Here is a 13,800-nt window from a genome sequence, read left to right as displayed (position 1 = left end):
TGTCATCCTACTCAGGAAAAATTACATAACAAATTGTATTGTCCATTTTCTTCTTTCACCCTTGTGAAAATGAAAAATTTAGAGCTAAAGCAACTTTTTTTGGGAATTTGTTTTTTTATTTTTTGTTTCCACTTTGATTTAACTCCTGTGAAGCACCTGAAGGATTAATAAACTTCCTGAATGCAGTTTTGAACACTTTGAAGGAGCCAGTTTTGTAAAATGGTGTCACTTTTGTTTTGCTTGTTTTTTTTTACATATAGGCCTCTAAAAGTCACTTCAAATGTGAAATGGACCCTAAAAATAGGTTTTGCAAATTTTGTTCTAAAAATGAAAATTTGCTGCTAAATGTTTAACCCTTCTAAATGTCTAACAAAAAAAGTTTAAAAAGTTGTGCTGATATAAAGTAGACATGTGGGAAGTGTTATTTTTACTAGTATAACTATCTGTTTTAAGGGCTCAAAAATTAAAATTTACAAAATTGCGAATTTTTCCAAATTTTCATAAAATTTGTTCCAATTTTTTTTTTATAAAGAAACACAAATTATATAAACCTAATTTTACCACTGACATGAAGTATAATTTGTCACTAAAAACAGTCTAAGAATCACTGGGGTATGTTAAAGCATAGAGTGACACCAGTCAGAACTGAAAACTTTGGCCTGGTCAAGAAGGTATAAACATGCTTCGGTGGTAAGGGGTTAAATGAGTAAAATTGCTTGTAACTTTGCAATTTAGCTCTTAAATAAAATCCTCTCCGCTCTTAAGAACAAAGGGTTTTTTTTGTACAATTTACTTCTGGTTGTCTAGGTTAATGGCCACTGGTGCAGTCTATCATAGGTGGCCAGATTTGTTGGAAAGGGAACATGCACTTGCAAACTATATTGCTCTGAGGCTGGGTGGACTGCTGGCCAGTTCTATAATCAGAATTGCTTGCAGTTCAGACTAGGAGGTCAATCATGCTATGGTCCACACTGTCAATCATCAGGGGCACACGGTCCACCGTCAAGCCGTAATGTGGGAGGCTGGGGAGAGGTGTGCTCAAGATCAAGATAGAAGATGAAAATAAACCTTTAACTGTGCCGAAATTATGTGAAATATTAAATAAGGATTTAACATACTTTACTCCTACACATAGATCTAATTTAGTAAACCTTTTAGCTTTTTGGAGCAAAGGAAAATACATAAATGTACTTCAGCTATAAGCACATTGCTAAACTTGCCATATTTCCATTGCTTCTGATTCAGCATGCATATTCTAGAAAATGGTGCAATAAAACTTGATCTACTTGTGGATAAAGCTGTTTAATATTGTAGCATAAATTATCTGCATTGCATGCTGGAAAACCGCATAACAAGCTCAAAAGAGAATTTCTCATAACGCAGTAACTTCAATACATAGGGCCCTTTTCCAAAGCAAGCAGCGCATTACGGAATTGTTTTTAATACACAAAACAAGAGCGAAATGTAAAGTATGTTACATAGAATATATGCTTCTCATTCTTTTTTTTTTTTAAGAAAACACTTGGATAGCTGGATTAATTTTGAGACAATAGCCACAACAATAGTTGCCAGTTTCTTTAGATATTTTTAAAGATGCAAACCAATAATCTTCCCGACACTTCTACAACACAAGGGATCGATTCACTGGGGAACAAAAGTTTTGTTGCATCCACAAAAACACTTAATCTTACTTAATTTGAGTGTGCTGATCTCAAATCTGAGATGTTTTTCTCTGTAAGCTACAGTTTTTTTGCAATTCAAGATTTCATGTTTTCATCTTATTGTACAAATTTTAATATTTAGTTTACCATAATGAAGTAGAATGTCTTCTTGGGCATCATCTTTGTGAAAATGTAATAATGTAATACAGTAAATACACTAATACACTAAAAGATATGATTGCATCAGAATTTGTCTACAATGTCGAAATAGAACATATTAAAACACTTATTTTAATCATAACATTTGCGCAAAACCTATTTAAATTCTATTCAGGCAAAACTTTACGTTTGTAGCTCTTGTGTTTGTGTACTTGTTGAGGACAATCTCATTTGATGTTCCAGCAGTAGTCTGCCATCATATTTGTGTCCCATCGCCCCTGATAACGCCCATTCATCGTCTTCAGATCTTGATGAAAGCATTCTCCCTGCTCATCACTAACAGCTCTAAGATTTTCGGGAAACTTATCAAGATTCAGGAAGTAAATCTTAACGCTCATGTTATATCCAATGTTGCAGAAAGCCAAGACCTTCCTTTGAACCAGAAGTTTATAGTTTTCTGCTTTTTTATTGCCAAGGAAGTTCTTTATAACTGCCACAAAGACTGCCATGCTGCTTTCTTCTCCTTATTCATCTTCTTGGCAATTTCTTTGTTACATATGTGGGTTCAAATTTGAGGTCCATCGAATACACTTGTTTTTATCTTCTCGAAAAACAAGGCAGGAAAAGCGGAAATAATATGTTGAAAGCATTCACTTTTACTATTCAAAGCCCGAACAAACTGCTTCATTAAACAAAGTTTGATCTAAACTGGGGGAAAATCATCCTGTCTCGACCAACTACAAGTTCATTCACAATATTTTGCATCCCTACTTCCAGAGCTTCATGTTTTGGCCATTCCTTCTGTGTCCAGTGTTTCTCCCGAGCTTGGCTGTCCCACAAACACAGAAAACAAGGATACTTCGTGAAACCTCTCTGTTGTCCTAGCAGGAGATTTACCATTTTAAGATTTACATAAATGATCCAATTATGCTCCTCATATTTCAGTAAGTTGAGGACAATTTTTATGTCATTAGAATCTTCTCGCAGATGAGTTGAATGACCAATTGGAACCGCTGCATAAACATTACCGTTATGTAGGAGAACACATTTAAAACTCCATTTAGAGCTGTCAAGAAATAGCAGCCATTCTGTTGGACTGTAAGTGGTAACACCTAGCTGACTTAGAAGACTACTGATATCATGACAGTGTTTGTCTTCAGAAAAAAGTCCAGAAAAATGTGTTCACGCTTCCTGAAATGGGATACTTTAGCTGACCCCAAATCTCTTACTAAATCATTCAATTTGGGTTAGGTCAACTGCTGAGGGGTTAATAAGTGCTTAGCATCAGAAAAAAACCTTCAGATTCTACATTCATTTCCTCATGCTTCTTATAAAAATACATTTGATCACCATTTTCACTTTCTTCATCCTTACAAGAAATAAAATCATTGAAAACTGGAACCGGGAGTGTCTCAGAGTATGGGATAGGTCGTATTGCTGATGGAATATTAGGATATGCGCTCATATGCCACTTTTTCTTGATGATGCCCTTTGTATGGATCAGACAGAAATAACAGTCACTGCTGTGGTCCTTAGGTTCATGCCAAACCATGAGAATACCAAAAGGCATTCCTTTGCGTTCTCCTTTTGTCCAGTCACGAAGCATTTGCTCACAATTATGACACACAATATGAGGAGCCCAATTCTTGTCTTGATTGCCAAGGGGAACTTGAAAATAGGCAATATATGCATGTGTCAAATGATGAAATATTGCGCCTTACATTTACGCCTACTGGAGGAAGCCATGATTCAATCTAAAAACACTATAAGAGGGTGTTTAACTCTAATTTAAAAACTAATGCAAGCCATAAACTGTAACTAAAAGGAATTAAAATTGCCAGAAAAAACTAGAGCATGCACCAAAAAATGGATGTCAGATTTGGAATCAGCAATGTAGAAATATATAGAAAAAGTTCTAAAATGTCATGCAACAGAAAATGAAAAAAAAAATAGTTGCCCATATATTGATAATATATGGAATAATAAAGCCCTGCTGTAAATTATATAAAAACACAGCAATATACCACTAAGCACCAGGCTGTAGGTCAAAAACATTTATTTAGATCACAGAAGTCGAAAATGAGTTCTCATTTGCTCAATAATTTACAGTACAGGTTGCATTATTATTTATATTACACACCTTTTCTGCTGCAGATTAAGGGGGATTCATGTCATCTACTGATTGATCCTTGTACCCTGATTCATGGAAGTAGTGTTCATTAGTGATGTGTCAGTCGTGACCGATCCGACACAAAGAGACGACTCCCTGCTGTGATTGATAGCAGCCAGCACCCCAGGAAGACCCATTATATTCTCTTAATGACTCTCACTGGGCATAAACTTAGGGTGTTCAGCAGATGAAATCCCGCCCACCTGAACAAAACCCTGTCCACTCAACAATTTAATTGGCCAGTTGCAAGTGGGCGGTGTTTTGACAGTAGATGGGTGGGGTTTTAGCCAAATTAACACAACCTTAAATATGTGTTCACCTATTTATATATTTAATAGGGATCGATTTAGGAGCTGAATGATCCATCTCTTTTTGGTGAATGGAGCCATGTGAGCCTGATCACCAAAAAGAGCTGGACTGCGCATCACTAGTGTTCATCACAAATTGACTTGGTACACAGTTGGCCTTGTTTCTCTGTACAAGCTACAGAAATACATTTGCCATGCTAATTGTTCACTGCAGTCTATAAGGAATGCCATCTCTGTAAGACCCGCAACACACATCCGTTTTTTTTGTACGTGTGCGGTACGTATTTGCACGTACCGGAGACACGTACACACGGAGACCCATGTAATTCAATGGTAGATAGCACACACACGTAAAATCACACGGAACGTGTGTCCGTGTGATAAGTACGTGTGTGCGCTTTTCTGCACGGACGACATGTCCGTTTTTGGCCGGCAGCACGCAGGCACGGAACCGCTAAAGTCTATGGGTCCGTGCCTGCACGGACTGCACACGGAGTATGTCCATGTTCAGCACGTTTCGTGCATGTGCGTTTTTACACTAGCGATCTTATTTTTATTTTTTTTTTAAATTAAATTCAGTATACTTACCTTTTTTTCTGCTGTTCTCAGTCATACTTACATTGGCGCTCGTTTTTTTCTTCCCCCGACTCATACCGCTCCCCGATCACCATCGCGGCGAGGAACAGCTGTGCAGAGAATACGCGCCAACAATTACTTTGAATATGCCGGCCGCTCATTAATCAATCTCGTATTCCCTGCTTTCCCCGCCCACCGGCGCCTATGATTGGTTACAGTTAGACACGCCCCCCACGCTGAGTGACAGCTGTCTCACTGCACCCAATCACAGCAGCCGGTGGGCGTGTCTATACTGTGCAGTAAAATAAATAAATAATTAAAAAAACGCCGCTCCTGTCTGCTCCAGGCAGCTAATGAAGGGAATAGCGCGAGCAGCTGTATTCAGCGTTGGCCGCGAGTAACCTCAGTGACCGCTCAGCTGATCGCGCTACTCACCTCAGTTGCTGCGTGGATCTGACAGGAGCAGCGGTGTCTTCTGCAGCTCCGGTCACCTTCATGCAGCACAGCTGGATGTGACGCTGGACCATCCTGGATTACATGGAGGGCTTTTTCGGGCTTATAAAATTGGTGAACAAGGCAATTTGTTAGTGTTTTTTTTTCTAATAAAGGATTGTTCGGGTGTGTGTGTTTATTTACTGTAATTTACAGATTAATCATGGAAGGTATCTCGGGGAGATGCCTGACATGATTAATCTAGGACTTATTGGCAGCTATGGGCTGCCAAAAACTCCTTATTACCCCGAATGCCAATGCACCAGGGCAAATCGGGAAGAGCCGGGTACAGTCCCAGAACTGTCGCATATAATGTATGCGGCAATTCTGGGCGGCTGCTGACTGATATTGTTAGGCTGGGGGCTCCCCATAACGTGGGGCTCCCCATCCTGAGAATACCAGCCTTCAGTCGTGTGACTTTACCCTGGCTGGTATTAAAATTGGGGGGGGACCGCACGCCGTTTTTTTTAATTATTTATTTATTTTACTACACAGTATAGACACGCCCACCGGCTGCTGTGATTGGGTGCAGTGAGACAGCTGTCACTCAGCGTGGGGGGCGTGTCTGACTGCAACCAATCATAGGCGCCGGTGGGCGGGGAAAGCAGGGAATACGAGATTGCTTAATGAGCGGCCGCCATATTCAAAGTAATTGTTGCCGCGTATTCTCTGCACAGCTGTTCCTCGCTGCGCTGGTGATCGGGGAGCGGTAAGTATGAGAGAGGGCTGCTTACTTCAGTCACTCGGGGGATTAGCGGTCACTGGTGAATCCTTCACAGGTGACTGCTAATCAGTACACGGCACACAGACAGAGCCGCGGCATGACAATGAAGTCGGGTGAAGTTCACCCGAGTTCATTCTCATCGCGCAACTCTGTTTGCTGTCAGCCGACATGTATCAATGACATTGTGCAACACACAAACGGACATTCCACACGGACATTCTACGTACACATACACATGCATTTTACACACAAACACGGACATTTTACACGTACACACGGCTCGCATACGCCATCACACGGATGCCATACGTACCGGAGAAACGTCCCAAAAAAACGGAACACGGACCCGAAAAACGGACCGCGTCACACGGACGTTTTTTATGCGGAAGTGTGTTTTAGGCCTAAATCAGTAAAAGTTCATGAAACCCCATTCACCCAATAGCTGAAGGTCATGGAATTTGCATTTATGGTATACCCTGTGGATATTACATTATTGATTATGATATAAATGCATCTTCACTCTTTTCATGGTTAACAAAAAAAACTTTGCTAGCATCATTTCCCACACTGTTGGGCATCAGATGGTGGGTTTATGTAATTTTGCGTTGCCACATGGGCCTTCTCATAATGCCCTGCATTATGATACCTTGTGAAGTGGTGGTCAATACCTGGGCCATCACAGAATTGAAGTTCCCAGTGGAGCATAGTTGGTATGGGGGAGTTTTTTTCCATCTCCATAGTCACTGAGTAAGTCTCTCGTTTGTAGAGTGTAAGCGCTTATGGTTAGTGGAGTACTCTCCCTTTCCTATCAAGTGTAAGCTCTTATGGTCAGCAAGGTCCTCTCGTCCTCTCTAATGTAGAGTGAAAGTTCTTATGGTCAGCAGGGTCCTCTCTTGTACAGTGTAAGTTCTTATGGTCTTGGGGGTAATCTCTCTCCTGTAGAGTGTAAGCTCTTATGGTCAGCAACTTCTTTTCTCTCTCACCTATAGAGTGTAAGCTCTGATGTAAGCTCTGATGTGTACTCACTTTTGTTGCCAGCGGTCTTGACATTTATAGCTGTGTTGTTATTTAGAGGGCACAACAAATTTACACTTATACAAGCTGTAGACTGACTACTTTACATTGTATTAAAGTGTCATATTTTCAGTGTTGTCCTATAAAAAGATAAAATATTTAGAAAAATGTGATGGGGTGTACTCACTTTTCTGATATACTGTACTTACTGATTAAAAAAACCCCTCTCCTCATTCCCCACCTGCTTCAGTCTTCTCTGATGTGTGTCCTGAAGCTCTGCACAATGGGTGCAATTATTATTATTATTATTTATTATTATAGCGCCATCAATTCCATGGCGCTTTACATGTGAAAGGGGTATATATAATAGGGACAAGTACAATAATCATAAACAATACAAGTCACAGACTGGTACAGGAGGATAGAGGTCCCTGCCCGTGAGGGTCACAGTCTACAAGGGATAGGTGAGGATACAGTAGGTTACGGTAGAGCTGGTTGTGCGGCGCTATATCAGACTGAGGGTTACGGCAGGTTGTAGGGTGCAATGAAGTGACGTCATCACGCCTGCTGTGCAAAGACAAACAGGAAAATAATAGAGGAGGGAGCTGACAGCTCGCTCTCAAATTATTGCTTTCAACTGTATCAGCATGCAGGATGCCGATACGGTTGAACATGCAATGCCAGATGGAGTCCCTCCCAACTCACGAGCCCCATAGTGACTGCATGGTCTGCCGGTACTAGTGGTATATCACTGAATCAATTACTTAGGCCTCCATACATATTGGATTAAAGTGGGCTGAACCTGCCAATTTTGGTGGGATTGGTCCACCATTCTATATAACCCTTCCAGGACAAATGAGATTCTTACACGAGATAAGCTGCTACCAGGTGTCTGACAATGACTTTCTCCTCTTGCCCCACTGAAAATGCACGAAAGTTTTGTCAAGCTAATGTATATAGTGAACGAGCGTTAGGCTGACAGCTATCATAGGGATATGGGCACCTATAACATGAGGAAAATAAAATAAGCACAAGTGAGATGTTGGTGAGTTGATCTAGTGTTGGGTTCACCGAGAAACAAGATGTATCAGTCAGGAAAAATCCTGACATTTACAGATTAGCAATAATCAAAAAATAAATCTTTACTACTGACCAGCATTTAAGTAGGAAGGCACTATGTACAACTGAACCATATAGCAGACATGTCTATTTCAGCCTTTTCCTTAAAAGGCTGGAGATTTGGAATTCTTGCGAATATCATCTTAGATGTATCTGATTTTATCTTTTTAGCTGACATCAACCTTGGAACAGAGGAAGTACATGATGACAAAGGGTGTCACTGCGATGTATCAGTAGAAGATTTAACCCCAGCTCTGAAAACAGTCATCCGAGCAATCAGGTTAGTAGAAAGTGAAGACAAGATTTACAGTTAAAAGTTACCGTATTATTACTTATTAGAAATGTATCTGCCTTTCCAAGTAACTTCAAAATATTGGCTCATAAAAAAACAATAATAAATGAAATGTAAACTCAGATTAGGGTTGGTGAGCAACTCAGATTAATAGACATGATACAATGCTGACATGACATGACGTTATGATACTATGTCATTCCTGTTTCCTAGTCACCCAATAATTGGATATGGCAGTAACACTTTTTTGTTTATTTGTTGCCACCTAGCTTTCAGCTGTTATCAGAACATATCTTACGGTATAGTTGTGGCCAACAGTATTCAGACTGACAAATTTTCAGTGTTTTTCGAACTTTTAGTCATAACGCTCTATGGTTACAGAAGTACAATTATAACTATTTCATCTGTTATTAAACTTTATTTGATAAATACATAGAGTTTATTCAAAGAATTAATATTTACAGTGTTGACCTTTATTTCTCAAGACTTCTTCAATGCGCCCTGGCATGCTGAATATCAGGTTCTGGGTCAAACCCTGATTGAGGACAACTTATTCACGTTTATACAGTGCTTGGAAATTCTCACAATTTTCTGTAATTTTGTTTGTCCACCTACTTTTTTAAGATTGATTGACCAAAGGGTCTTAATTAAATTGAAATCTGGGGAGTTTTCTGGGCATGGACACCAAATTTTTATATTTTGTTCACCAAACCACTTAGTTATCAGTTTTGCATTGAGACGACATGGTGCGCCATCATGCTGCTTTATTGTCGAGAGAAGTTGCTCTTGGAGTATCTTTAGATGGAATTCTTTATTTATGGCAGTGTTCTTGGGTAAAATTATGAGAGAGCCCACTCCCTTGGATGAAAAGCAACCCCACACATGAATGGTCTCAGGATGCTTTACTGTTGGCATGACACAAAACTCATAGTAGTGCTCAACTTTTCTTCTGAGAACAATAAATCTTTTAGATTTCCCAAATAGTTTGAAGGGGGTTTTAGCAAAGAAAATAACTTTTCAAGAAAAACAAGGATTACATAGCAGAGGACTGTGCTAAAGTTATTTTTTATGGAACCCCCTTCAAACTCTTTGAGACATCTGGAAGAATTCAACACCAATACCACAACTAGTATGGAAGGCTACATGCAATTATAATAGCAACACCAATTGACAACAAGCAAGCCAAATTCCAAAAAATCAATAATCCTTTATTAATTAAAATTTGGTATACAACACATAAAACCCGAATGGACCACCCCAACTGACGGATGGTATTGATATGGGAAACCAGCACCCACAATAATAATTTAACAGTTTATAATCTTAATTGTATAGTTACATCCAGTCTGAATCGACTATATGTGGCAGAGGAAGAACATTGTCTGTTGTAAAATGGTATATAACAAGTACCAAATATCCATATGTGTAAAAAATAGAAGTAAAAAGGTAATCATTTAAATCACAAACAGTATTACCAACAGACAGCCGGTCCAATGCCAAGAGCGGTGCGGCATCCCTTCACACTCATGCACGTTTCGCAACACGCATGCTTCGTCCAGGAGTTCTCATTTTGTTTGGCCTCCTGATGAACCATTCACTTGGGGAAACATGTCGAGGCAGAGACATACTTCATCCATTATAGATGGTTACTGTTTCACATAGTGGATTCACTTGGATATGCGACATCTATACAAATACGACATATGGATCAATTGATGGACTGTAATCTCTCCAAAGATACTGATGCAGTTTTTTACCTCCTGTGAAATTGTACCTGTCTGGATATATTTTTACAGTCATAAGTTAAGTCCTACGTATTTGCTTATTAGGTCGCTTTGTCTTTATCTATGTTACAGTATTTCTATCTAAATTGTATCAATTTGTTATATACACGCATTCTTACCTTATCCCTGGTATCCAGGGCCAAGGAGTATAGGATGTATGATATGCCTTAATAATATTCTGGGACAAATTGGTACCCACACTATCTAAAATGTCCAGTCCTTAGTGTGACAATCACTTGTATGTGTTATTTATATATCTAATAAAATATTTTGTATTGGGAAATAATTTGCCTTATGTATATAGAATAATTCCCTAGACCTTGACTCATTAATGATTTGTAAGCTCTTATAGTGAGGAGGCCATTCTCTTTTTCTTCTGTAGAGTGTAAACTTTTATGGTCAGCAAGGTCCTCACTCTTTCTGCAATAGAGATGAAATTTATATAGTCAGTGGGGTCCTCTCTCTCGGCTGTAAAATGTTAGCTCTTATGATCATCAAGGCTCTCTCTCTATTCTCCCCCAGGTGTATTTTATAAGCAATTACAAGCTTTCTAGTATTAAGATTTGAGCTAAGTTCAATTTTCGGCTAAGTCAGCGAATTTGAATTTTAAAAGATCCAGTCAACTCTAATGTCAACAGGAAAACATCTTGAAGCCATTCATGGTATTGCTTTTCATACATGGAATGGGATCACTCACAATGTTGCCTAAGAACATTGAATGATCAAAGAATGGTATCTAAACGTCCTCCAAGAGCAACGTCTTCCAACTATCGGGCAACAATTCAGTGATGAACAATGCTTGTTTTAGCATGATGGTGCACCGTGTCACAAGGCAAAAGTGATAACTAAGAGTCTCGATGAATAAAACATTGAAATTTTGGGTCCATGGTCTGAAAACTCCCAAATCTCTGGCCCATTGAGAAGTTGTGGTTTAAATCTCAAAAATCAGGTGGACAAACAAAAGTACAGAAATTGTGATAAACTCCGAGCACTGGTTAGACAAAAATGGTTTGTCATCAGTCAGGTATTAATTCAGAAGTAGTGATTGGCGAATCCGAACTTTAAAATTTGGGGTCTGTACCGGATATATAGTATCCATGCACGGATCCTGAACATGGACCTCTCAGGGAAGGTTTGGCCACCCGGATAATTAAAAAAAAAATAAAGGAAAATGAAAGAAAATAAGGAATGAAGCAGAAACATTATAATTGCAGTGTCTACTGCGTGGCTGTAACACTACTTTTGGGTTCACTCAGTAATCCTTATACAGTTAGGTCCAGAAATATTTGGACAGTGACACAATTTTTGCGAGTTGGGCTCTGCATGCCACCACATTGGATTTGAAATGAAACCTCTACAACAGAATTCAAGTGCAGATTGTAACGTTTAATTTGAAGGTTTGAACAAAAATATCTGATAGAAATTGTAGGAATTGTACACATTTCTTTACAAACACTCCACATTTTAGGAGGTCAAAAGTAATTGGACAAATAAACCAAACCCAAACAAAATATTTTTATTTTCAATATTTTGTTGCGAATCCTTTGGAGGCAATCACTGCCTTAAGTCTGGAACCCATGGACATCACCAAACGCTGGGTTTCCTCCTTCTTAACGCTTTACCAGGCCTTTACAGCCGCAGCCTTCAGGTCTTGCTTGTTTGTGGGTCTTTCCGTCTTAAGTCTGGATTTGAGCAAGTGAAATGCATGCTCAATTGGGTTAAGATCTGGTGATTGACTTGGCCATTGCAGAATGTTCCACTTTTTTGCACTCATGAACTCCTGGGTAGCTTTGGCTGTATGCTTGGGGTCATTGTCCATCTGTACTATGAAGCGACGTCCGATCAACTTTGCAGCATTTGGCTGAATCTGGGCTGAAAGTATATCCCGGTACACTTCAGAATTCATCCGGCTACTCTTGTCTGCTGTTATGTCATCAATAAACACAAGTGACCCAGTGCCATTGAAAGCCATGCATGCCCATGCCATCACGTTGCCTGCACCATGTTTTACAGAGGATGTGGTGTGCCTTGGATCATGTGCCGTTCCCTTTCTTCTCCAAACTTTTTTCTTCCCATCATTCTGGTACAGGTTGATCTTTGTCTCATCTGTCCATAGAATACTTTTCCAGAACTGAGCTGGCTTCATGAGGTGTTTTTCAGCAAATTTAACTCTGGCCTGTCTATTTTTGGAATTGATGAATGGTTTGCATCTAGATGTGAACCCTTTGTATTTACTTTCATGGAGTCTTCACTTTACTGTTGACTTAGAGACAGATACACCTACTTCACTGAGAGTGTTCTGGACTTCAGTTGATGTTGTGAACGGGTTCTTCTTCACCAAAGAAAGTATGCGGCGATCATCCACCACTGTTGTCATCCGTGGACGCCCAGGCCTTTTTGAGTTCCCAAGCTTACCAGTCAATTCCTTTTTTCTCAGAATGTACCCGACTGTTGATTTTGCTACTCCAAGCATGTCTCCTATCTCTCTGATGGATTTTTTCTTTTTTTTCAGCCTCAGGATGTTCTGCTTCACCTCAATTGAGAGTTCCTTAGACCGCATGTTGTCTGGTCACAGCAACAGCTTCCAAATGCAAAACCACACACCTGTAATCAACCCCAGACCTTTTAACTACTTCATTGATTACAGGTTAACGAGGGAGACGCCTTCAGAGTTAATTGCAGCCCTTAGAGTCCCTTGTCCAATTACTTTTGGTCCCTTGAAAAAGAGGAGGCTATGCATTACAGAGCTATGATTCCTAAACCCTTTCTCCGATTTGGATGTGAAAACTCTCATATTGCAGCTGGGAGTGTGCACTTTCAGCCCATATTATATATATAATTGTATTTCTGAACATGTTTTTGTAAACAGCTAAAATAACAAAACTTGTGTCACTGTCCAAATATTTCTGGACCTAACTGTACATATTCACTGCTGCCCCTACCCACCATAAGTCCCGATGTCTGTGATTGGTTGCAGTAAGATTGATAACCACCCTGTGTGATAGCCTCTGTGATTGGTTGGAATCACACACGCTGTCTGTATCCCTATAATGGTGTAAAAATAAATAAGTTGGAGTAGGATCCTCCATATATTGTGATATCCAGTGCAGATAAAGCATACAGATACAGGCTGCAGCACCTAGCCGTGTGCTTATCTTGGACCCTATGCGGCTTTTTTAAAAATAATTTAAATAAATAATTTTAAAAAAATGGCGTGTGAGTTCCCCCCCAATTTTCATAAAAAGCCATGATAAACCTGACAGCTGGGTGCTGGTATTCTCAGGCACTTCGTTATTGAGCCCCCTCTAGCCTAAAAATAGCAGCCTGTAGCTGCCCAGAATTGTCGCATCCATTAGATATGACAATTCCGGCACTTTACCAGGCTCATCCCGATTGCCCTGGTGGCAGTCAGAGTAAACATAAGGGGTTAATGACAGCTCACAGCTACCACTAAGCCTAGACTAGTAATGGGAAGCATCTATAAGACCCCACCATTACTAA

The 13,800-nt window shown here is 39.7% G+C and overlaps 1 protein-coding gene across 4 annotated transcripts in view; it reads left to right on the top strand.

Moving 5' to 3' along the window:
* The window catches only part of KCNQ5 (potassium voltage-gated channel subfamily Q member 5), an 894,563-nt gene that overhangs the window by 827,049 nt on the left and 53,714 nt on the right, over positions 1-13,800 (top strand). For all 4 annotated transcript variants that reach the window (XM_075340207.1, XM_075340208.1, XM_075340210.1 and 1 more), the window contains one exon: positions 8,395-8,503. In XM_075340207.1, coding sequence (XP_075196322.1) covers positions 8,395-8,503 — 109 coding nt within the window. The remainder of the gene's footprint in view (positions 1-8,394; positions 8,504-13,800) is intronic.

This window comes from Anomaloglossus baeobatrachus, chromosome 3, assembly GCF_048569485.1.
Source record: "Anomaloglossus baeobatrachus isolate aAnoBae1 chromosome 3, aAnoBae1.hap1, whole genome shotgun sequence".
Taxonomy (NCBI): Eukaryota; Metazoa; Chordata; class Amphibia; order Anura; family Aromobatidae; genus Anomaloglossus; species Anomaloglossus baeobatrachus.
Note: the sequence above shows the minus strand (reverse complement) of the source record. Positions and strands in the feature narration are given on the sequence as shown.